A 27,542-nucleotide genomic window follows, 5' to 3' on the forward strand; every position below is an offset into this window, starting at 1 on the left:
AAAACATGAATGATTGTTTGCCTTCACTCTTTTAGTTCACTACTGCCCAGGTGTTGTGGACAACATGTAACTTTAAAACTAAGTCAGCAGAAGAACTGCATTATCAATTGTTATAAATAGTTGTGTAATAATTTCTGCCTTGGCATCCTCCCCTGTTCTTGTTTTCTTGCTTCTGTCTTTTAATTGTTCATAAAATTCTGTCCTTGTTTGTTTAATTTTATGTATTTGGTACAGGGTGTCCCTATGTAGCTCAGACTAGTAGTGCTCCTCCTGCTTGAGCCTCCCCAGTGCTGAGATTATAGGGGAGCAAAACCAAGCCTGGTTTTGGGGACCAGCTCAGTGCATCTGGGGTGGGGCCAGCAGGACATGTGGGAGCAGGGTTGGTCCCAGGTTCTTGTGCTTACTAAAGCAGATGCTTAGACTGCAAAAGCTATCTCGCCAGCCCTGTTGATTCTGCTACAGTGGTGTTTCCCACATTTTTAGTCTCCTCCATTTATAAGAGTGAAAAACAACTGGTAGTTTATAACATCAATCCCTCTATTATTCTTAATCTCTGCCCATTCTCTGTTATAATGAGGACCAAGAAGGAGAGCATTAAACTCCACCTTTCAATAGAGACAGCATCTGTCTTTAATCTACCTCTCTGATTTCCATTTTGTACATAATTATTGAAAGAAATATCATAGAATTTAATTTTAGTCCTAAAATTTAATTATAATTGAATAAGAAACTGGATATCACCATTATTAGCTTGTGTAGTTTTTTATGAATACTGTGCATATTCAAAATTACAAGTTAAATTTGTTGCATTAACCTACAGTTTAACATAATGATTTTACTTTGAAACCAAAGAATATTAAAATGCCTTCAGTTCTACACATCTGTATGATTTCAAACTCTATAAAGCATCTTGCCAACTATATTACAGAGTTTTGCAGATGCAGTGAGAATATTGAGGAGCTTTTGCTATAAACTTTTTTTTCTGTATTTTAGGCAAGGGTCTACAGGGTATTCAGGGTCTCACTACTAGATCAGACTCCTAGTGATCTACCTGTTCACAGCCTTCCAAGAGCTGGGATTATAGGTGCATGCCACCATGCCCAGTGTCAATTGCCATCTCAGCTCGCCCCAGGGGCGGGGCCAGCAAGGCTGGTGTGGGGATCGAACCCCTGGCCCCTGTACCTGCTTGCAGGTGCTTTAATCTGATAAGCCATTTGGCCAGCCCTTTCTTGTTTTTTGTTTGTTGTTTTTTTTTTCAACTTTTATTTGAGAGTGTTATTCAAAGGTTTGTATCTTGTCTGATAGATCCTAATTTATGAGATGTCCATGTGTATAGAATAGCAAAAGAAAAGTTCTGCAGCATAACTAATTTGACTTCCAAAGTCATTTGTAGAGGTTTTGATAAATTGTCTTCTGATGGTATGTGTGGTTCTGTAAATAACTATAAATGCTGCATGAAAATCTACTGTATGTAAATCTATGATTGTGAACTTCTTGAAAACTTTCTCCAGGAAGAAAATCAGAAAAAATTAAAGTGAACATATGTTTAAGAAGCTAAGTTACTTTAAAATGTCCAGTAACCACAATATTGGCATGACATCCCTTTTAAATTAACTAACAACCAATCAAATGTTATTTAACTCATCCAAATACTGTAGATAATCAGTTGAAGAAAAACAATTGTAATACATAAAGCCTGATTCTCAGGTAAAACTTCTGTGAAGGACGCACAGGCCAGAGCTGGCTCCTTCCTTCTGTGTTCTCCTTTGGGAGCTGCCGTGGCTCTGCAGCTGCAGTGTGAACTCTTCCTGGGTGGCCAGATGCAGTGGCCGACTTAGAGCAGTGGAGGCTTTGGGCTCTGTCTTCAACACAATGCATCTTCAGTCTGTGACACTCAGCTATTTGAATCCTCAGCATCAGCTCAGAAGAATTCATGGGCAACCAAACAAAGGTGTCAACCTTTTGTTTTTTGAAGGGAATTAACTTTTCTTAAGTGAAATATTAAAAGAATCTGGGATTCTAAAAAATAGAATAGTTGTATTGTCAAGCAGTTTCTCGTGTGTGATGCTATCATCAGCCTCCCTGGATATGTGTGGGGCTGCTGCAAGAAATTAAATGCTTACTGCAGGGTCATGTGGCCAGTTACTTGCAGTATCCCCCAAGATTTCCCTGATCCTGAGAAACAGGGTGATTTTCTTTCTTGCCCACTAAGTTTGCTAATTTTTCATTTGTTACATGGAGCAAATTAAACCTTTTGCCATTACGATTAATACCTAGAATTTATAATCATAATATTTAAAAATAATGAATATTGACTCTTTCCATGAAAGTCATGGTTTAGGAAAGAAATAAGACTACTAAAAGATAAAGAATAGACTGATATTTAGCATCTCCCAGGAGTCTGATGATCAGCCAAGGCAAAGTGACAGTAAACTAGAGGTCTATGTTATGGACTGTTCAATGTAAAGTAAAGATTGTTAACACCACAAGAATGAGAATGAATAGGTATTCTGTCTTCTCTTATCCTTTAGATACTTTATTTTATTATCAAATGAAAAGAATATGGGTTTTCTTTTAATATTTATGTTTTGGTTTGGCAATTTTATAGAAAGAAAACAACAATTGAGCATCTGTATATTTGTCAGTGACAGTCTGATTCTTATGGTATGGTAATGAAATACCAGCTATAACATGAATGAGGAGGGGAAAAGCTAGTGTAATGTCATTGGGATACAAACAAGACATCAGTAGGTTTTTTGTGAGGTAGTGTGTGGTTTAGATGCTAAAGTATCCCCCTCCCCAAAGGAGTGCAATTCTGCCATTAAGGGACACCTTCCTAGCTGGAGGAGGGCCATTCTTGAGCTGCATCCTGGAACATATCATTGTAAGCAGTAAAGGCCATGATGAGTGCAAAGCAGTAAAACCCCGAGATGTGCATGTAAGGAGACCTAAAAGCTTGCACCTTCTACAACGTGGAAGCAGCAGAGGACAAGGGGACGACATGCTGTGCTAAAGAATGTCATCTTTTATTTGTCCTGAAAAAATAAGTGATGGCCTGTTAAAATAGGAAGGATTAGATTTGTTTTACTTAAAATATCTCTCTGGACAGTGCCATTATAGGGATAAAAACCAATTTTATCTGCTTATATCTTGGAATCTGAACAACTACATTGGAGACAACCATGGACGATATAACAACCACCATAAATACCTATTATTTTGAAAAATTTTTTTGTGTTTGTAAAGCTGTGTATTGTTTCTAATGTCTTATCTATTATTTTTCTGTTCTCTTTAAAATACAAAAGAGACTACTATTGTTGCAGAAATTGAGAAAAGAAGTATTGAGTTACTGAAGGAAATTGATGAGGACTAGAGAGCATCAAGTACAACGGATGTAGACCTTAAACAGCTTGGGACCAGGCGTGGTGCAATATGATTAGTACTGACGAATTCCTGGCTATTGTTTTAGAAGCCAGATAATGGAGAAAATGAGCAGAAGTGAAGTCTTAAGAGGAGAGGAGAAGAGGTTGAATCCAATGTTGAGTGCGCATGTCTGTGGAAAAATGCTGAGTGTTGATCAGGAACTACTTGCATTTGGGACTTGTAGCTTAGATGACAGAGAATTCTAGGTGAGTAGTCATGTCTGAAAGTTTACAGACACAACTACTAACCTAGTAGATAGTAGAAACTGTAAAGTGGAGGTATCGTGCATACGGAGTCCATGACTGAGCACGTCTGGCAGAGTGTGCCCTAAGTTTCCTAGCAACAGAGTCAAATGGTACAAGGCCATCGTTGACTTGAGAATTTCTATTTAGGGGAATGAGTGTTAGATAGCTTATCTCTTCTAGAGTATGGATTGTATTCCATTGATTATGCATGAAAATAAGAGAAAAGTGTGAAAGATTATTTGCTTATTGCTCTTTTAGGCAACACAATGGACAAACCAATACCAAAAAGTTTTTTTTTTTAAAAAAAAATCTATGTATATTTATGCAGACACACAAATCATTTATTTATCATAACATTTTGAAGGCATTAGCTTGGGATTTTTGTGACTTAAAATACATTTTGAAAAATATGCTGTAGAGGAAATACGAGTTTCATTAGTCAGACGCGCTTACCACCCGCTGTGTGAGGCTTTTTTTTTTTCAAGAGCAAAGTGAAAGGGTACAGCCCATCACACCATCTCTCTGGTGTTTTTCTAGGATATCGTGAAGGATGAATGTTCTGTGCTGGAGCTGCAACTGAAAGAGAGGGACGAACTCATCTCCCAACTTCAGGAAGAGCTGGTAAATGACAATCTTCAATCCAAAAACTATAATTTTGTTGCAGATTGTTTTTAAACAAATTCTTATCTGGCACAACTAATAATTATTAAGAGTGCTTTAAGCAGATTAAAGATGATGATCATTTTCATAACCCTACAGTAAGGTAAACTATATCTTTGCAAATGTTAAGAATGTAGAGAATGTTTTATTGTGTGTAAACATTTATATAGATTTACAAATTGCTGAGCCCGGGTTAGATACTGCATTTATGTTTATCCAAAATCCTACAGGTAAGGCTACATTCCATGGTAGAAAATGCATCAATTAGCTACCTACCACTATGCCTAAAGACTGAATCATGTAATAGGAAGCAAAGTACTTGATAATCTTGCAAACAAAAATGAATTTTGCTTTTTATTTTCATAAAATTATCAAAATACAGCCTTTTATTTACAGTTGTATAATTCTAAGATAATGTAAAAAGTTTACAAAGTACAGAATATGTTTGTATATTTTTTTAGGATGTAGTTATTTTATATGCTATCATAAAGCATATAAAATGCCTTATAATAGGAAAAGACTTTCGCTAGCTAACAGGAAACTGAGTGGACATTATTTTCTGGATTTTCACTGTAGCTCTGTATGTAGTTTATAGTAAGATATATGCACTGTGGATATACATTAAAAATAATGGTACAATCACATAAGAATTTTTTTTTTTAAATGAGAGTTTAAAGTGCATCAACAATTCTTACTAGTTAAGTTAATACTACACAATGAGGGGTAGTCTCAGTCATTACGAAAATCAAGAATTAAATCCCAGTCAAAAGCAGCTAGTGTAAGGGCCTGAGAGAGTATATAAAATCTGAAAGGTACAATAGATACTCTGAAAGAGAAGGTATCTGTACAAGGGGAGGAAAAACTGGGATTAAAATAGGACAAAAGAAAGAAGGAAGTGGAAAGATATAGTTGGATAGGTGTACTGCTGATTTCTGCTGATCTACTGAAAGGAGAAGTTAATGCTTAGACATTTTTTCTTTTTCTTAATTTCCTATAACTTTTTTTTCTAGTTTTGCATGCTTATACCTGGTAATCCTAAAAACTAATTTGAAAACAACATATAACAACTTTTATCAAATTCCTATTATTTTGTTTAGTGAATTGTATATTGTTGCTGCTGTTTTCTTGCTAGTATTTTGTATTCTCTTTAAGAATAATTTGAAAACATTCTTTTTAATTATTTCAGGTTTGACAATAATGACATACTTTGTGCTTACTGGACATAATTAAACAATGAAACATACTGTGTAGACCACAAAGTTTTTGAGAACCAAAAATATCAGTAAAATATTAGACAAACTTAGAGAATATGATTAAGATAAATGACAGTGTTTTTGTTGAAATGCTTAAGTAGACTGCTGTGTGGTTGCCTCATGCTGATTCTTAGCCCCTTGAGTATGTTATTGTGCCTGTATTGGTCGTTAAAATAACAGTAGCATTAAAGACAAGAGGACATGCCTTCCTTTACTCACCCTTTTAGAAGTAATAGCATATTTAGAACTCAAATTTTTATGTTACATAATAAGACATTGCATATTTTCTATAGCCTTCTAGATACATATTATGAAGGAAGCTTTGTCTGCATGTGCTGCAGATTTGTCTCTGGGTTTTTCAGAATGGCAAATATCGATACCTTTTATAGAATGGCATCTTATTGAAGTATACAATACAATCATGAGTTTTAACAAGGCAGAGCATCTACTAATTTACTTTGCCAGAAAGTACCTATTTTGGATAATTAACTCAGAAAGAAATATTAAATTTTCCTTTCAACAGTAGTTGTAACCAGATTTTAAACCTAGCGTATACAATAAATCACACATTTCTTAAATTCAGTGGAGAAAATTATTACTTCCAAAGCAAAAGCTTTGTATCTATAATTAAAATAATTCAGTGTCCCCTCCACTTAAAAAAAAAAAAAAAGGAAAGGTCTTATATTGGCTGACACACTAACATGAGGCATAAGCTTTTTTTTTTCCTTTTCTTTAAACTTGAATTACTCAAATTGGTCCCCTGGCCTCTAAAGTTTCCCAGGTAATAACCAAGGGACCATTTTCATTCATATGCTGTGTTGTTTGGAAAATCAACTTAAGTCTGATAGCAAAGGAAAAATGTTCACTTTTAAGAATAATATTTGCTTTTTGGTTAAAGAAGACTACCACCAAGGAAGAAAGGGCCTAAGTTATGATTTAAGAAAAAGGCAACCAAATGATCATTATGGAGACATCACGACAACTCGGTTTTGTGTATGCTTGAGGGCTTACAATCACAAGGGACAGTGCAGACCACGTGATTTCCTGAGAAATGCAGGTCCTGATTACTTCTGATTGTGGCATGCAAGGATTTGTGCTCCCTTGTATCATGATGCTGATTAAAGCTTCTATTGGTACTTTACCCAAAATTGAACATCTTAAGTAACTTCAGAAGCTCATTAGACTGTTACTTACCATAATACATATTTATAATCTATGTTAATTTAGTAGAACAGCATGGTAATATTTGTGGCAGAACAACTGATAATAGGTACATGTTGTAAGCAGCCTGTGTGTCCATCAATGGATCAAAGGATTAAAACATGTAGTAGGTGAGGATATAGCTCAGCAGCACAGTGCCCTCCTGGAAAGCATAAGGTCCTGAGTTCGATTCCCTGTGCTCCACTAAAAAATTTAAACATAGTACACCAAATGGAGGAACTTGCTGCAATAAAGAAGGAAGAATTTGAGTCATTTGCAGGAAAATGGGTGCATCTTGAGACCATAATGTTAAGTGGAATCAATAAGATTGCAAAGCTTAAATATTACATGATGACCCTTATGGGGAAACCCAAAAGATAAATGAAGAGCAAAGTAAAAGGCAGGTAAAAGGAGACATTTTGAGAAAGGAAAAGTACTAAGAAATGGAGGGAGGGCAAGGGACAGGAATGAAGCCTTGGGCCCAGGCGCATATTCTCACAAGGAATGTGATGACCATATACTGCTAATATGGAACAATGAAAACAAAAATTTGACATATAGAAGTCTACTCACAATAAAGAACTCCTACCGAATTCTCTAACTTGCACAAGAAAATTTCCATTTCTTGGGCACTAGCTATTTCCATAAGAAATTTTATTTATATGTGCATAGAAGAAAAAAATAGATGTAGTTATGCCAAGAAGTACTTTATAGTCAACAACCAAAGTTGATTTTTGGATAGTTATGTTTATTTAGCCTCACCTTTATAACTTCAGTTGTAAAATATTAAGTAGTGGTAAGATGACATGTGGCCAGAAGATATCATTTGAATTTATTTGTTTAGGTATTTGATATAGGATCTCACTGAGCAGCTCAGACTCGTAGTAATCCTCCTGTTTTCAGCCTCCCTAGTGCTGGGATTACAGGCATGTAACATGGACTTGGTGGCCAGCTCTGCATGCCTAGGGTCCACCCCAGCACAGCATATGATATCAGGGATTGAACCCTGGTCCCTGAGCTTGCCTAAGCAGGTGCTTAGTCTGATGAGCAATCTCGCCGACCCTAAAGACATCATTTGAAATTTACCTTTTTTTAGTTCTTTATTTTCAGAGCAGGATTTCTCAACAAAGCAGTAGTCCCAATGGCAGGCAGCTGTGCTGTGCCTGTCAGATGTTTCGCACCATCCCTGGTCCTACCCTCTAGATGCCAGAAGTATCCTGCAAGCATTGTCTGTGCTCTCTGTAGAGAGAAGCTGTCCCTACTGACCATCACGATTTGGAGGTACTAGATTAAATATAGTTCTTACGTGAAATTGTGTTATACTGTGGGGTAAATAAGCACCTATGCCCAGGAAAGTATAAAATTCCTGCCACAGGGATGTGCCTTCATGGGCTGTGACACATATAGCCGTTTTCATCTTGCCTTGCTCAGCTAGGGCTACAGTAACAAAACATGACAAATTGGTTGGTGTAGACAGCAGGAACTTAATTTTTCACAGTTTGGGAGGCTGAAAGTCTGGAACCAAAAACAAGTGAGTTCTGGTAGGTTTGAATAGGACTTTGTTCCTGGCTGGAAAATGTCGCTATTGTCACTGTGTCACCTTGAGTTCCTTGCTTTGTACAGCTGTATGGTGAGCCGGAGAGTGAGGCCCCTGGTGTGGATTTACAAAACCACACTGCAGGGGCCCTAGTCTTATGGGCTGTTCTGCACCCGCCACAAACTCCTTTTCCAAAACATAACCTGAGGTGCCAAGACAGTTTAGCCAATAGCACACAGTGTCCGGTGCCTTTTATATTAGCAAGTAGAGTAGTACTCAGAGAAGTCTATTATAATCCATTTGCAAATACCAAAAGCACATATCAAAAGTTACCATGCTTTGTCTACTCCGTGATTCCAGAATTATTGCTTAGTTCAGTACTTGCATGCTGGGTATACCTCACAAAGCATAAATAGAATGTAAATTTGAAATAATAATTTTGATTTTTAGATTACATATTTATATTATTTGACAAAGTACACATGTTATTAAGTGCATTTATGTAAGTTTATTTTATAGACATACCTTTAATTTATCCCTTTATCATTTATTTTTCTAAAAGAACACATGAATGAGGTTACACTCTTAGAACATTTCAAGAAATCTGAAATTATTGTTTATGACATTTTCATACATAACTTACCCATGTACATTTTATTGGTTATTGATGATAAAAATAATACTTGCATATATTTTATAATATCCGTGGGAATATTACATGTTAGAATATCATAGTGTCCTGGGGTGCTATTTGTAGTGGTTATTTTTAGTGATGTTATTTGCTTCCAAGAAGCAAGAAATGGAACTTGCATCCAGAGCAGGTGGCACAGGTTCTAAAGCTGAAGGAGCAGGTCACAGCATGGGGCTCCTGACCCCAAGTCAGCTAAGGAGACCTAAATCCCTTCTGCATTGCTGCAAGGGATAATGGAAGTCTCTGCAGGTCTTAGGTATGTGAAGAAGGCCATCTATGTATTATTTTCTAATGTTGATCATAAGGATTGGTGCATTTAGAAGAAAAGAAAGAACCCTTCCATCACAGCTTCCAGGGGCGGATGAACATCCCGAAGAAGCAGCTGTCCACAAGCCCTCCAGCCCTCACCAGCACTCAGCCCTGCTCTTACTTAACCCTCCCTAAGTGTGGATGGGAAATGTATGTCTGTTGTTTCATGCGCCCGCCCTGCTGCACTGTGTTATGGCATGCTGAGCTACCTAACACGTGTGCCATAGGGAAACATCTTTTCAGTCTAGATCCCTTTCTTCCAACAGATAATTTGCCACTGATTTAGATTCAGATGCTACCTGGACCATTTATTCCATGATTTATATGTGTAGATTTCACTGGTTTTCCTCAATTATGGGGAATACTCAGCAATCCAGTTCATTCAATTTTTCTTTATATAATTGTTTTCCTCTTTTGTTATTGTCATTAATTTGATTTTTAAATCCATTTTTTCTTAATGTTTGGATAAATCACTTTTTAATTCTAGAAAATGACTTGTCTTTAACTATATTCTTAAGTATCCTCATTATATTTCTGTCACTAACTCACCCTCTAACTTCCACAGTGTTTCTCTCTACTTGAAGGGACCTATCTTTTGTACTTTGGTTCTTTCTATGGCCTTTGTATCTTTGTACTTTGGTTTGTATCTTTGTACTTTGGTTCTTTCTATGGCCTTTGGTAACTAAGATTCATCAGTACTTTCTTTTGCTTGTTTTTTTCTTTCTTCATCTTTAGTACTAAAAAAGAAAACTTGGAAAACTTCACACAGAGATGGTTAAAGACACAATAAAATGTACTTCTGTTGTTTTGGCAGTGAACAAACTTGAAAGATATTGGTCCTCAAACTTTTGAGGCCCTAGGAGGTCGTTCCAGCTATAAATGTTTTTCTGTCTCCATCCAGGAGATTATGTTGCAGTTTATCTCTGCCAAAAATACTCTACAGTTACTGTAGATCAAAAATTGAAAAAAAATTGTTACTCTTCTACAAAAGGGTGATGCATTTCATCATGAATCCCTCTTCAGAAGATTGTACTGCTCATCATCAGCCCAGGAATTTTTACTTCATGTCTAGTGACTTTAGTTAAGCCCCAAGTTAGGCAAATCTTAAGCTTCTCTCTTCTCTTAGCACTGTGAAAATCGAGCTTTCTAGCACATGCTTCTAAGGCTTACCTCCCCTCCTGGCTCAGAAATGGTTGGTTTGATATTGAGAAAATGGTGTAGGGAAATGTATTCAGGATACCACCTTCTTTTGAGGGTCTTCATCACTTACTTTCTAAGGAGCAAACCCAAATGCCTAATTTGATTCATTTGCCCTCTACCTACAGCAAGGTGCTTCTTAGCAAGAATTCAGTGGCAGCCACGTTGCACAAAGCCCAGCAGCATGGAGCATGTTTGGCCAACTTTACACTAAGTTGGAAGATTCAGTAAGAAATACAGCATAGGAATTTTCTTCTGTCTATCTTTGTATGACCTTGCTATTACTTGAAAAGCAGAATGTGTCAATTTAGTGACAGAAAATGTCAGAATCAGTTTCTATGAGGTCACCCTTGTAGCTAATCATAACTACTTGTGTGACCAAATTTAGGTACTTTTTTTCTCATGAGGCATAAGTTTCTTCAGTATTCAAAAATATTATCATACTCTTTTGTTCATTTTACTCTTCTTTAACAATATACCAGAGAACAGGAAATTTATAAAGGATAGAGTGTATTATTACTGATATGAAGGCTGAAGAGCCCAAGGAAAATTCACTGGCAAATTAGAACCTGGCGTCTCTGTTTAAAAATGGGGTCTTCAAATTTTGTCTTTCCAAGAGAGACAATGATATATCATTCACATCAGAAGAGCAGGAAGATATAACTGAAATCCTTCAACCGCTCTTAACATTGCTGTTAATCCATGCCTGTCTTACTTTTCTGTCATTGCTGAGACAAAATGCCTGACACCTAATGTTATAGAGGAAAAGGTTTATTTGGCTCAGAATTTGTGGAGGTTTCAGTTCATAATTGGCTGGTTCCCATGCAGGAGGCCTCACAGAGGGCATTGCAGAGGAGAAGCAGGTCATGGGGGGGCAGAAGGCAGCAGAGCAACAAGGGGATCTTGACATCATGGTTCTTCACTTATACCTTCCCCAATATATAGGGGTTGCAGCAGTGCAAAACAGTCAGCGGACTATTTTAGTAATCATCCACCATTTAGTCTAGCACCCTTAATCCTAGTATTGCTTCATGAATCAGTCACTGACTGTAGAGTCAGCTACTTCTGAGAAAAGCCCAACTATAACTGCATAAGCCTTCAGAGGGACGTCTAAACACAAACCAAAACAATACCTAAACCTTATATCCTGTATTACTCACCACCTCCTAATAATGTTCACTTGGGGTTAAGATTGCAACATGTGAATATTTTAGGACACATTTCACCTATGCAACCATAATTGACATGTGGAAAACAATAAGTATTCATCAATCGTTAGCAATTCTTAGTGCTTTTATAACTATTTTGTGTTTTGTTGAATGTGTTCATATAGTTCTATTTTTATGAAATTAAGTGGAAAAAAGCAGATTTTATATTTGTTTCATATTTTATATTTAAATTTTGTGTATTATATCATTATGTGAAACTACGTAGAAACCTAAAATGAATTTGTTCAATATTTTTCAAATAATTTGATAGTGTTTCATTTTTAGTGATAAATGTGTATTACTTTTATCATAGGAAAAATGAGGCATTTATTTTGGAAAAATAAGAATTTATATACATTTAGGATTATCATGATCTGTATGTTTCATTTAAGTTAGGGTATCAAACAGATCTTAGAGCTTTTCGTGTCCTTCCCTTCTCAACAATGTCTTTTACTTTATTTGCTCATAAAACATCTCAAAATTTTAATAAATAACTGGACAAGATGATTGCTGGGCACTACTATGAATTATTAAAAGACTGGGTAATAAGATGCAAAGTTGTAACTTAAACTTTTATTAAAATTATTCAGCTTCCCATTGATTAGAAAGGATATTAACTAATTAAGGGAATGGAACAGAATCAATGCTCAGGATAAGCACTTATAGGAAGGGGTTTTGGGATGACTAACTAAATATTTTATATATATTTAGTTTACATATGCAAGTATATTTTTCTTTATTAGATATATTGGAATTTGTGTATGGTGAAAATATAACCTCCCTTTCACAAAACTTTTGGAGATGTTACTTCTTTATTTTATTAAACTATTTAATGTGAGGTATATGTTGAGATAAAAATCTAGGCACAGTAGTTAAGCTCGTGTGTATATTTAATCAGAAGAAACTATGACAGATACAAAAGTTAAATTTCTTGTAATATAGGTCTTGCTTTATCTTGGTCTTAACCATCCAGCAGAGGAGTATAATAACAAGGTATAAAAAATAAAGTCATATTAATATGCTGAGCTCTAAAAGGCTCAGGTCAACAACTTCTGACATCACCAGTCCTATGGACAACCCACTACTATTATGGACTACTGGAGTATATCGGATTATTTTACTGAATTCATACACCTACAATATTTAAATGGCAATGGAATACCCTTCTCTGACAAAACTAAACCACAAAAGGGGGTACAAATGAAGGACCATTTTGTATCTGTATATACAAAATAGTTAGGGTAGATAGCTACTTTCTCTTAATTCAGTCAGAAGAAACATTTGTACTAATAATGTTTGGACAGTGTATCATGTCTGCATCTTGTACTATGAATAACCCCTAAGAAGACAATAATATACAATGTATTAATTATTGAAATTGTCTTATTGGTTTTGAAACTGTCTCATTCTATTTACTTCTCAAAAATTTAATAAAAATAAATAAAAAGAAGAAACTATGATAGTAAAAGTTGTTTAAAATACTTGTGTACATTTAACTTTATGAAACATGGTGATGCAAACTACAGAAATACTTTCTTGCCTCAAGAAAGCTTTAGAGATTTTCTCTGCTATCTAGTGAAGGTCATGCTGAAGAATGCGCTGTAATTTTATTGCTAGTAGGAAACAGAGGGACATTGTAAACATTATCTTCATGTCACTAAAATACATTTGAGAAGTTTGTCATAAACTTGATGGTGAAGTGTATTCTCATGTTCAGTGGACGGATATTGTATTGTAAATAATTATTACTCTTACAAGTGGTTTCAGAAATCTTATAAGTGGCCTCACACTTGGGTTGAAAAGTATCCCCTATCTAACATTAGAAATTAAAGTCCTTTCAGCATTTATTTACAGGTTGATTTAGAATGTTTTTTTAAGTAAATGAAAGGTAGTTTACACAGTTAAAAATGATTTTAGTTAAGTCTTTTGAGTGTGAGAAGCAAAATTTAATTGCCATAATTTGGGTCAGTATGGCATGCTCTGAATTTATGATTCTGCTTTACTAATGGGTTGGACATGTGTCATTTATACTAGCAAAAATTAAATGTATTTGTATTGCTGATATATTAGCAAAAAGTGAATTTGTCACAGTTTATTCTGAACTTTTATGATATCCACAATGCAGACTTTCCTGTGGACACTTCCATTCATTTTCTCATTGATCTATGTAAGGGGCATCAGTAGAGCTTGTAACAGTACCTTTACTTTACAAAATAAAATATGTTTTTCTTCTTAAGAGGAAAATTTAAATGGGTCTCCAAAAAGAAAATACATTTTTAAAGAAGTAAATTTATTAACTCTAAGAATAAACACTTTGATATAACCCTTATTAAAAGAATAAAGAATTTTCAGAAGCAAAACAGTTCTGAGTTAGCTTCATAATCTGTTTGCTAGCAGATGTGTCTAAAGGGAGCTACCATTTCCATTACCATGTTCCCAAGTTGAGCAGTAAAAGGCTGAGCTGACTGTAGAGCACATAAAACAATAATCAAATTGAAAAAGTCATCTGTGTTCACAGTTATGATTATGGAAGAAAATTCTATAGTATCATTTATAAAATAATTCCACTTACAAAGATTGTATGTACTTCTGAATTTTAACTAAGTCTCAGGTATTAGTGAGTTTTACATTTTATGCGCACATACAGATCTTTTAAAATTTCAGTCATTACATTTGGGGTTAGGTAGATAGTTGCTGTCTAAGCCCCTGCCTGGGAAGAACAAGGACCTGGATTTGATCCCTGGTACGGCATGCTGCCCCAGCCCTGCACTGTGTAGACCACTGACTGAAATGAGGCATGGTGGTACACACCTGTAATCCCAGCACTGGGGATGCTGTGACAGGAGGATCACTATGAGTCCAAGCTGCGTAGTGAGACCCTGTTCCAAATAAATAAGTAAATAAATAAATAGTTAAGTTTTTATTCAATGACTTTTAAAATAGAAGATTACTAGAAAAGCTTCCAGTTACACAGAAGAAATGTGCAAAGAGCTTCAGTTATAAATTGTTCTGAAGAGAATTAAGTTGTAACGGTGCAGAACCTTTTTAGCTAGCTTTAAACATAGTTTGTGTTTCTGAAATGTATGCTACTGAGTATTGATTTATTCCACAATGGATTTGGAAACATGCAGTGAAACCAGGTGTTGGCTCATACCTGTAACCCCAGAACTTTAGAAAGACAAGATAACAACACAGCTAGCTCAGCCCAGACTGGGCAACTGACAACATAGTTATAGCCTGTCTCAGAAATAAAAAAAGAGGTAGCATTTCAGTTCTATGTAAAAACTCTGTTCCACACAGGGCATGACTTAGTAGTTGCCTGTATTACGTCTTTTATATACTCTTGTATTTGCAAACGAATGTTATGTTTATTAAAACTTACTTCTTTTTGATTATTTCATTTATAAAGTTTAATAAACAAAAGTATTATCCAGGTGTATTTCCTTTCTGAACATTGCTAACATACTAGTCATGTCACAATCGTTTGATCATCAGTTTTTCCTACAGTTCAGAGAGTACTAAGATCTGTCGCAGGGGTGCAGTATGGTAGGTACTTATGTGACTGAGCTGTACACTTTCACTTCATGTAAAGATTAACTCAAGAAACCAGGTCACATAAAAGATGTTTTAGAAAAAAATGTTCATTTTTGGTTCATTAAATCTTTATTTCCCATTGAAGCAAATATTGAAAATTACATCCTTACTTGAGTTTAAGTAAACATATAAACTTCTTCCACAGTCACTCAAAATACCATTTATTTTATTTTAATGTCAAGCTCTCAACTCATTTGTTAACATTTGAATAGCAAAATGTAGAACTGCGTGAAGGAGCTTGTAGAATTGATGATTTCTGAAAAATTGAGCAATAAAAAAAACAAAAGTATAGCTTTATATGTAATCAGGTTACTATCATAATAAAACGAGGAACCTAAACATTTAAAAATTGAGGAAGAAATACATCTGATTAAATAACACTGCCTCAAGAATGTGGAGAGAAGTGCACTTTTGATTTAGTGTAAAAATATATTCAGAATTCAAATTGAATAAAATTATATACCCTTGGAGCATTAATAACAGAATAATTCCTCCTTGATAAGAGAAACATTCTTGTGCATTAAAATCATATCCTGAATTCATTTTAAGAGTAATTCCCCGCTGAACTCCATTCTGTTACAATTTATTGTATTTTTATATGCCTGTCATTTTAAGATAGAATGTTACAGCCCCGTGGATGATTTACATAAGAACAGACAGCTGTAAGTACTTTCAAATCCTCTTTCTCATATTTAGGAAACATTAGGAACAGAAAAGACATAGATTAGGTATACTTAAACATTATTAAAGTGTCAGGCTACTTTGCTTCATTTTTGAGAGTATTAATTGCGCACATTCCAGAAAAGGTTGATCTCAGCAGTGATTGCTGCTCCAGCCAGCGCTGTGAGACAGCTACAGAGTGAGTGAGGCAGTATCGTTGGACGCATCGTGGACTCAGCCTCCAGTCCCCGTCCCCTCCAGTGCCCTTATGAAGAGCTGCCAGAAAGATACCATCTTTAATCTTCTGCAGCGTTTTCTGCTGCCACCCTCCACATTTGTTGGAGTCTTTATCACAAAGTGTTGCTGTATTGCAGTATGTCATGGACACAGAGCAGTAAGTGTCCCATAAGTTAAGTTCGAGCAGGCAGTAGTTTTACCTTGAAAGCATAGGTGAGGTTACAAGGAGGTTGCAGCCACACTGTGGCCGAGTGAGGCATGGAGCTCCAAGGAATTTTATCTGATTGCTAAATATTTTACAACCTATTTTATTCCATTAGTGTTCTTACCTCTGAGTTACAATTAGCTTCTTTCATTATTTTTCTGTTATACTAATTTGAAATTCCCAGGCTTAGAATAAAACTTAACCAAGTACCAATCTGTCAGTTGTCAGTGGGATATAATGATAACCAAAGGTGTAGAGTTAGAAAAAGAATGCAAAACATGTTTCTAAATTATTTGGGAAATGAATGATATCCAAAAAGGAGAAAAAAGTGTACATGCATATGTATATATGCATTAATATATGTATATACCGTGAGAAAACAGAATTATAATTAATTTCATTTAAAGACCTAATTAGACTTCATTAGCAGTTCCAGAGTCCAGCATAAATCTCACCTGAACATTTAACGCGGGCTCCCTCTGGACATGGCAGAGCAGCAAAGTTTCTGAGGTTGCTTGAAGAGGAACAAGGAAACAAGATGGTAAAAAATGAGGATTGCTTGACATTGAGGCTACTTCAGATTACTTTGCTTCTAATGATGAAAGCAGATGGGGCTTCCTTATTATGCTGGATGTCAGCTGTCCTCTCTGATGGCTCTACTGGCCAAATAGACTTTCATTTAGGTGGTAGAGAACTTCAATTTGAAGTGACTCCTTTTTCGTTTGCTCTGCTGGGGCTTAATTCAGGAGGACCATTTTAAGATAATGCCCTAAAACAATGGCTCCATATTAAGAGAAATACACACACATACTTATATATTTCATATATATTATGATATATAGATATATATTATGATATATATGTATATTTTTTGTCTTGAAAAATATATTTTCTTTACATTATTGAAGGCCATTATGAGCCAGCCACTTCAGTTGTAGCAAGGGTAAACAAGATAAAGAAATGCAAAAAGGGCCAGCCAAATGGCTCAGACGATTAAAGCACCTGCAAACAGGTGCAGGGGCCCAGTTTGATCCCTGCTGTGCTGGCCCCATCCCGGGGCACACTGAGATGGCAGTTGAGACTGGGCATGGAGGCATGTGCCTGTAATCCTAGCACTTGAGAAGCTATAAACAGGAGAATCACTATGAGTCAGATCTAGTAGTGAGACCCTGAACACCTTGTAGAACCTTCCCTAAAATACAGGAAAAATAAAAAGAAAGAAGTGTAGTAGTCTATTTTTTAAAAATTCATTTTAATGAGAAAAAAGATAAAATAGCAATGAAACAGTTTCAAGACAGGTTAGTAGGATGGTTACAATTATTAATACATTGCATATTTTTGTCTTTGTAGTAGTTATTCAGAGGACAAGATGCACACATGATATCTTGTCTAAACAATATTAGTACAAACCTTCTCAATGAACTAAGAGAAAGTAGCTGTATATCTATTGTATCTTGTTTATACATATATTTATTTTTTCGCAAAATTATCCTTTACACTTTTGGGAAGTTAGTAACACGTGACACTAGGTTGCCTAGCAACTAATAGCTGATGTTAACCAGACAGGAAGTTTATCTCAGGAATAAGGTAGCTTGTTTGCTTTAGGCACTGGGCCTAGTCCACCTACACGTATTTGATCCATTTGTTAGCTTCGTGGCTCCCACATACCCCTCTTTTTCATTTTGTTTTGTCAGAGATGCCATATTCATATGCTGAGCTATAAAAGGTTCAAGTCAACAACTTTTGACAATTGCCAGTTGTGCTGATAACCCACTACTATAATGGACTATTGGACTATCTTGGGTTATTTTTCTGATTTCAAGTACCTACCAACTTTGGACTGGCTTTAAGTATGAAAAGGTCCTTTAAAGAGTTTTCCAAATATAGCTTCTCTGACTGTAGTAGTCTATTTTTAAACACTGACTTTTAGGAAGTAACATTTAATGAAGTAGAAAGGCATTATCAGGTTGTTTTAAAATAACAATAGATATTAATTACTAAACACCTGTCCTTTGGTAAGTGTTCTCCTGAATACTTAGGCTGATTAATGTTTAAGTTTTATAATCAGATTAAGAGGTATTATTACTCCTAGGTCATCAATAAAACTGAAATTCAGAAAGATTATATTTCTTCAATACTGCACAATAAGTGGTAGAGTTAGGGACTGAACCAGTGTGTATTTGCTCCTTGACTGTGTTATCCTCCCTACATCAGATTTCTAAATTACAAAACAGTTAAATTAGTTAAATCAGTTAAATCCTATAAAAGAGGATGACACAAATCACTTTTCCTACATATAAACCTCATAATAAGAGTCATATCTCCTGTTAATAAGTCACTTATCGAGTGCCAGCTAGTAATAGAATTGAATTGTCAGGCAAGAAGTCCTGTGATAACAAACAGAACAACCTGATTTAAAGAGATCACCTAAAATAACCTCTCCCATCCTTAGAGGTAAACGTAACAGCTTTTTTGGGAAGATGTAGAAGGCATCACTGATTCACTGAATGAAGCTTTTGTTACCAAGTCCTACCTCATGAATGCTGCTTCCATCCATGTTAATTATGGTAAATTTGGTGCACTTTTAAAAAGTACTTGTAAAATCATGGGTTAGCATTATCAGGACAATGGAAGTTATTCAAGTTGTAGGGAAGAATAATGACTTTCCTTCTACCTATCTGAAGGTTAAATATTTGAGTCTATGAAATAAACCAACAGCAAGCAGATTCAAAGGATAAAAGATGGTTACTGTGTGCACCAGAATCTCAAGAAAAAATAACATGCAAGATCTAACTGGATTTAAGGTTTTATATACCTTCTCCAACAGAAGGAGGTGAAGGAGGGCATATGCAACTTAGGGAATACTAAATGTTGTTGAGGGAAGATAAAAAGGGCCCTTGGAAAAAGAAATGATCATTTATAATGAAGCTTATGGTGTGGTGCTTCAGTTTTGCTCTCCTGTGATAGGAGTTCATCTTCCTTGGTTGATAAAACTCTCAGGCCAGGAATTGGTTATAATTCAGTTAACTTGGGAGGACCTATCTCCAAGAAGATAAGGGAAATTGAAAGAAAATCTCTGCATCCAGGTATCATGAGTGCTCTCTGTAAGTATGTAGAATACCACATGAGGATATTTTGATGTGACACTTGCTGAAATGCTTCAACTGAGAAATCAAATGTTTTTAATGATGTCATGTCTTTTTAACATGAGTAGCACTATATATATATACAGATATATATATATCTGTTTCTACTTCACAACATGAATAGCTCTTTTTTGATAACCATCCCATTTTTTGATGTAGGGCATTGTTTAAAGGAAAAGCATGAACACTCAACAGTCAACAGCAATTTATGTATTTCTTGATGAAGAAATATTTCACCCATTTGACAAACAAAACATGAATTAATATACTACACATGAGTTTTGATATTTTAGTTTTATCCCATTTTGCCACTGCTTGATTACATTATATGCAGTACTATTTTATTTTCTATTATGGGGTGCACAGAAGTATTCAAAGCTTGACCAGGACCGAGATCCTTCAATTCGGCACCTTTCCTGTATTGCCTCCCCACACTTAAATGTGGCTGTACCTTTATTTGGCTTCTTTCTCTTTAATAAGTTTTTTAATGAGACACCTTTGTCATCCTTTTGGGTTCAGTTAATTAGCAAAGTAGATAGCATTTGATAGATTAAGTTTAAATGGTAGTTCTTGCCTTATATTTGTAAGGGTAACCTTTGGAGAACACAGTAATCCCATGTCAATTAAGTTGTGTAATTTGGAAAATGAAAAATGGAACATGGAAAAGAATGGTTGTAAGTTTGGGTATACAGTTTCCTTGAGGAGACTGTTGAAAGCAAACAAGGTAGGGAGTGTGAAGATGGGGACCTTAATGTAGAATGGCTACCATCAACAGAGCTGGACAAAGGAAATAATAACTATGAAGCTAGTCACAAACAAGTCACGAAGAGAAATTATAGAATTACACAGAGCTACTTACAATCTAAAATATTCTAGGTCTCTTGCTTGTTTTACTCCCTTCTGCCCACCATGAACAGTTTCTCCTCTGCCGATTTACCCTAGAGTCAGCAGATTATGGACTGAATCCCCTAGAAACTTGTGAGTCAAATAAACCTTTCCCTCAAAAGAAATTCTAGAAATTAGAAAACCTTAAGGTACAATATTTTACAAAGTGGTTGAATTTTTTTCAAATATTAGATATTTCAAGGTCATTTTCTTTCTATTCATCAGGAAAATAATTCTTCAAATGATATAATTTGAAGTCTCTGTTTATAAGACTCATTCTATGATGAAATGGTCTATAGTGATAATAACTCAAATTATGAGGGTTAAATGAACAATGTTTTGTTTTACTTTATTAGTGTGTGAAGGATACCTATACAAAATGTTTTTCTTTCAGTAAAATATAGTAATTGAAAAATTACATGACATACTCAGTAAAATACAGTAATTGAAAAATTACATGACATATTCAATGCATATTTATAAACTAAGCTTTGTGTTAGATGATTTTTACCTCATGATAAAGTATTATAAACATTGTGATCACTTTTGAAATGGGCTAGACTAAGTTATGATGTTCAATATGTTTTGTATATTAAGTGTAATTTTGATCTACACTTTTCAACTTGTGATGGATCTATTTGCATGTAAAATCATCCAAGATCCTCTCTAATGTTAACAATTAGTAATGGAAAGGAGATGTGGGTAAAAAAAAAAAAAAATGACACTGGAGAAAGATAACTGTACGTAAGTAAAATGGAAAAGTGAATATAACTTTGAAAATAAAATGTGTTTTCAATCCCCAGTACCGTACACACACAAAAAAAATCTGTTTTTTTCTTTTGTTGTTGTTGTTTTTGTATTTTAGGGAAGGGTCTATAGGGTGTTCAGGGTCTCACTATTAGATCGGACTCTAGAGATCCTCCTGTTTACAGTCTCGGCGTGTCCCGGGGGCGGAGCTAGCATGGCAGGCCCAGGGTGGAACTCCCAGCCCCTTTGTCTTCTTACAGGCGCTTTAATCTGCTGAGCTATTTGGCCAGACCCAGATGTGTTTATAATCTACTTCATGAAAGTACAAAGAGCTGAGAAATATATGGGAGAAACAAGTGCCTCTCTATATAAATATTATGCAAGGCAATTTGGTTGTATATCTCGCCTCATATTCTTACATATTGTTTTCCTTTATAATGCAGGAATCTGAAATTCAAAGATGTTAAATAAATTATTCAAACTTAAAGGACTGCAACGTGTCATTTGAAGGCTTTGTGTAATGGAAATTAGACTTTGTTTACTTTACAGAAGCCAAAAGTTGCTGTAGTGTAAAGTTCCTTCTTTGGAATTATTCCCCACTTTCTGTATCATGCACAGACTTTGGTATCCGGCGTAAAGAAACAAGGAAAATGGTGACTGTGTCAAGCTGGTGTTTATGGATATTTCTGAGCCATTGAGGTTCATACAACTTGGTTCCTTTGTCATGAGAGATTCTTAAAATTCTTACAGTTTCCCAAATACCATTATCAAATTCCCTTTTACTGATTTCACAATCCCTAGCACACCCTGAAGTTCTTGGTTTTTTAGCTAGCCATTCAGGATGAACTTGAGTCTGTATGTGAAGGTGTCTGTGGCTGTTGTTCCCAACCTTTCAGTACTTTCAACTTCATAACTCCTGTGAAGTATCCTTACACTGTGCAGAAACTAGTCAGTAGCTTGGCTAAATCAGTATTAAAATGACTTACAAATTTTAATAATACTGAGGAGTACAACTCACCTACCACCAGTCTGATCGACATGGATCCTCATGGACTCTCGCTACTGGCCCTTGTCCATGTTATTCTATGTTCCTTTATTCAGCCAGTGCTGTGCTTTCATCCCCAACAGCTCGGTGCATTATGTTTATTTATCCTTGTTCTCATTGTATTGTCAGTTGGGAAACTGAGGTTCAGCCACATCATGGACTTCCCAGTAGCTAAGCAGCAGCAGGATGCTGAGGGATGCCCCAGGGTGCGCCAGCCCTCCCATTGCTCTAGACTGAGTCATGGGCAGGGGGAAGATTGTGAAGCCAATTGGAAAGATATTTCACTTTTCATTTCACAGCAATTTGACATTTTGAATTAAAAATATTAAGTACTGTTTGCATCTCTATCATTTTGCATACAGAGATATTAGACTGTTTCCTGTCTTAGTACGTCACTTAAGAAAACTATCATTATACAGTTTCACATGGAAGAGTGTCTATATTTTTTTTCTTCTTCTTAACTTTGTCACAAAGGCATATTTATTTTAGCAAAAATAGATAAGCTACTAGGAAGACGGCACTATGTCTGTTATACAGCTCAAGATTGGAGACATAATTTGTTTGAACTATCTCCAATATGTTGCAAAAGGCAGACACTTGGCAAGCTTAATGCCATCCATCTGATGTAACTGAACTTAAGGCTGGAAGAATAACACTTTATTTCAACTTTGAAACATTGTGAATAAAACTGTCATTAGATCAACAGCAAATGCTGCTTAAGGAATGTGCCCGATTTACATAATATAATAGAAACTTTTTTCAGCAGAATATGCTTGATTGAATATTATGTAAAATTTATTATTTTATTTTAATGTATTTACTACAGGATCTACAGGGTCTCACTACACAGATTGAATTGTAGTTATCCTCCCTGTTTTTCAGCCTCCCAAATGTTGGGATTACAGGCACCTGATACCATGCTCAGTATCAGTTGCTTTCTCAGCACGCCAGGGGGCACAGTACGTCCTGCCAGGGATCCCTGCATCTAACTAAGCAGGCGCTTTAATTCACTGAGCTATTTGGCCAGCCCATAAATTTATTTTAAATAATATTTTAAAAATGTTTTTCAACTAAGAGTTATTTAATAGAAAAAGAGTAAGGGAAGTATCAATTAGCCTACTTCTTCAATTTAACTCTCTTGGATATATTCAAGTATCACTCCTATATTTTTATGTTGTTGAAATGTTAATGAGGAGTATATATTTTATACTCTGCTGTTTCTTAATTTCATATCACATATATCCTAAATGTCCAATTATTTTTTAAATTCTTTTAATTACATAAGTACTATTGAGATAGACTTTTTCAGAAGCACCAAGTATTAAACATTTCTTCCTAATTCGTTGGTGCAATATAAATGTTTGCTGGTAATATTATCTTTTCTCATTACCTATTAAAGCAAGTTTTTATTAGATGAATCCTTTCCTTGAGGCAAAAACGAAATCTCAGTGACTTTATTATTTTATTTTTATTTTTATTTATTTACTTTTTGCGGAACTGAGGATTGAACTCAGGCCCCTGTGCTTGTCAGGGAAGCGCTTATTCTACTGAGACATCTCCCCAGCCTCTCCGTGACTTTATTTTTAAAGTTTACTGTCCATACAGGACTTTCTCTAAAAATAAGTATAAATTTTATTTGGGTTTCATGCATTCATGTAGAGCTGTAAATAACAAGCACAGATAGGGAGTTTTTTAATATTATGAAAATTATGATGACATTTTATTGAGCCATTGCAAATGGGTAAGCTATATTTTAAAAATACGCATTCACAGCATTTTCCACAGATAAATATTAAACTTGTGTGTAGATTATATTTCTTAGGGATAAATGGGAAAAAGCAGAATACTAATAAACTTTTTACACCATACTTATTTCACCTGCAAGGAAGATATGCAATTATGTTAATTTTAAAAGCAACAAAACTTTCATTATTTAGCACTTGTCCAATAATTTAAAGAGTTAATGTACCTCTCTCTAACACAAGTTCCATGTCAATTTGACTCTGATAGTACAGAGATGACTAATGGCCTTCTTACGTATTTGGATTTTTTTGGTGATAAAAACAGATTTGTGCGAAGGTCTCTGTGAATCCTGTGAATATGTTTCATTTGTCCATTCCCAGTCCATCCCCAAAGCATGACCTATCAATACCTAAATATTTATGAATTAAGAAACAAATATATTTCTAGTAGGCAAAGTACAGCTTTTTTGTTTGAAATAAAACAATCCATTCAGTGTACTGTGTAATGAAATCTTCAGTGAATTTTGGTATGTGTTTACAGTAAAGAAAGTCACATACAAGATCACTGTCAATTAGCTTTCATGAAAATCTCAAGCCTATTTCTCTTCCTAAAGCCTAAATCTCTTAGGAAAGAGAGTTCATAATTAATGTTTGGGGCATGTTTCAAAGTGAATAATTCTTTTTTGTTAACAGTTACTTTTTGTAAGGCATTAGGATTTCATGCACTATTTCCAAGAATAATTTTAGTATCAGTACCTAGGAAGCTGAAAGATACTAGCTACTACCTGAATTACTACTCGCAATACAAAGTTTTCTAGTAATGTTCCTTGGTTAATTATAGTACAGAGGAAAAAATCTTTTATGAGTATGAGTGAATATTTTTCAGTTGATAACTAAAACAAGTTTAAAAATTATCCTGTCCCTATAATAAATATAAGATGTGAGTTCCCAATTGCTTCTAATACTAATTTTAGTTTTAAGCATATTTTTGCATCTGTATCTACTTTAAGTATTTTATTTTTACCTTTTCTCCAAATAAATGCAAGTGTTTATAGTTTTACATTTGAACAGAACACAATATTATAAACATTTGTCACTTCCATTAGGTCCTTGATTAAAGTGTATTGTATTTATTACCTTAAATCCACAAGAGCTGCCTACAAGACTATAACCGTAGTTTAGTTCGGTGCTTCAAATCTCTATGTGTTGATACAAATGAGATTTTTCCTTGAACATTGTTACTTAAATCTGGTTGTGAGACATTCTCTTTTCTTTCTCCATACATCATTGATAACATTTAATACTTTGTCAGTGGCACCTGGTACTGTCATCAAAGATGACAGCTTAGGAAAACTGAATTTTCCCAGAGAGACATATCCAAGCAGACTCAAATTTTAATTTTGCCACATTGAGATAGATATCAGATTGTTTTAATTTTATGCAAGACATCTGGGACACCTTTGCTGCAATTTGGCGATTCATACTACTGTTAAATGTTTGCCTTATTACAGGTAGCACAAGGTCTGGGACTTAACTGTCTGTATTATCTAATTTTCTAGTGACTCTACTGAATTAAGTCTAGGATAGAATGACAGAGACTCTACCTTTTCAAACTTGTGCTCTTGTGTATGACTTACAATTATTTCAGGACTTGGGGAAATACTTCCATTTTGGACTCCTTAATGTTCTGAGATTAGTTAGACTTCTAACATGGCTTGAGAATTCTGATATTTTTTATATTTGCAAATTGTGAGACCATTTGTGTAGAAATTATTATGTAATTATAAAGCTGACAAGCTAGGTTTTTATTCATCTGTGTCCATGCCCCTGGATATTTTAACTCCCTGATATTGTTGGTTAGACACATAATGATAGTGTTTACAAAACACATACACCAGTCCACTGATTCAGTCATTCTGAGGCGCAAGTAGAGGTCAAAGGTCATAGTCTGCAAGAAAGCCTCTGTGCATAACTTCAAGTGGATGAGCAGACTCATATTCTGTTTCCTGTTCTCCAAGCCTTGCTACATTGTTGGTTCTCTTTTCTTTGCCCTTTCTGACTCACTCTAGGTTTTTGGTAGATAAATAAGACATGTAGACAGATTCCAGTACTAGAGTCAAGGATATCAGAGGAAGTAAATTTACCATTTAAATATCTGTGCTCATTTCTTATTATTGAGATATGTCCCCCAAAGTTCATATGTTTAGGAATTTCATCCCTGATTCAAGAGCTCGGAGACAGACCCTTGAAGAAGTAGTATGTGCTCACATGAATGGGTGATCATTTCTGGAAAAATGGCTTTGCCATAGAAGTGAGTTTGCCCTCCTCTTCCTGTCTCACCAGCTCTGGAGCCATGCGATGCTCTCTTTGTGTTGCATTCACTAATGCCATTGCCAGACTGGATCCCTTGATCTTGGTGTCTAAAACAGTGAGCCAGAGCAACTACTGTTGTTTATAATGTAGCCATCCATGATGTTCTATAATAGCAGCACAAAATGAGCAAAGACAACATAGACCTTAGATTTTTCCTAGAACAGGAGCCCTGATCTGGGCCCACACTGGATGGGATCATTGAGATGTTAGCACTGTAAGCAGAATCTTTAGGGATACCGTGACCCTGATAGGCCTTGTCAAATGTCCCTAGCCTTTCATTTGACCCAAAGAAAACAATCTAAATGAGGCTCTCTTCCTTGGTCTAGAAAATCATAACCCATGACACATAACCCTTGGCCCTTTTTCTTCCTAAGAAACAAGAAACGTTTACACAGCAAAATCATGTAGCAGTACTATTAGCAGGATCAGTTGTGAAACTGAAAAAAAAAAAAAGTCTTTATGGTGTTTTGCATTAGCCTGTTTTCTATGGCTATAACAAAATATCTGAAGACAGGTAACGTAAAGAAAAGAGGTTAACTGAACTCCTATCTTCGAAGCTCAGGACATGGCACTGGCATTAGCTCACTTCTGGGAAGAACCGCAAGGAGGATTGCATCACAGTGCTGAGAGTGCAAGATAGATGGGAGGGTGGCTTTATGTTGCTCACTGCCCAGAATTAGCCAGGTCTCTTCAGAACTGGCGCAGCCCCTTCTGAAGGCATGCTCCCAGTGATTTTGTGGCCCCCGCGAGGCTCTAGCTCTCTCTCTCACAGTTTCCACATTTCCTAACAGAACTACACATGGGACCCCTTGGGGAAGAAACCAAGTGCTATTATAATGAACACAAAATGTAATTACCTTCAGTTGTCCTACAAAAATACAAAAATCTTTGTAACCTTAAGATGTATTTTGGATTTGATTTGAAACTGTCTCATTGCTATCTGTTTATCAATAAAACTTTGAAAAAATAAGTTAACAAAAAAAAATAAAGTCAAAAGGGCATTTGAAAATAAAAAAATAAATCCAGGCAATAAAATAAAATAAAAAGATGTATTTTGATGTGAAATCAAAATATCAGAAAACATTTGTACATCAGTATCATTCATTCAGTCATGAAAATGACATGTTTTTAGATTCAAATTTTTGTTTTTCTGGAATTTGGAACTCAACAGAGAAGTACAGCATG

The 27,542-nt window shown here is 35.3% G+C and overlaps 1 protein-coding gene across 2 annotated transcripts in view; it reads left to right on the forward strand.

Moving 5' to 3' along the window:
* Positions 1 to 27,542, forward strand: part of Ccser1 (coiled-coil serine rich protein 1) — a 610,743-nt gene that overhangs the window by 489,979 nt on the left and 93,222 nt on the right. For both annotated transcript variants that reach the window (XM_023705372.1, XM_023705373.1), the window contains exon 7: positions 4,206 to 4,289. In XM_023705372.1, the coding sequence (XP_023561140.1) occupies positions 4,206 to 4,289 (84 nt within the window). The remainder of the gene's footprint in view (positions 1 to 4,205; positions 4,290 to 27,542) is intronic.

Source organism: Octodon degus, unplaced genomic scaffold, assembly GCF_000260255.1.
Source record: "Octodon degus isolate 3935 unplaced genomic scaffold, OctDeg1.0 scaffold00218, whole genome shotgun sequence".
In the NCBI taxonomy this organism is placed as follows: domain Eukaryota; kingdom Metazoa; phylum Chordata; class Mammalia; order Rodentia; family Octodontidae; genus Octodon; species Octodon degus.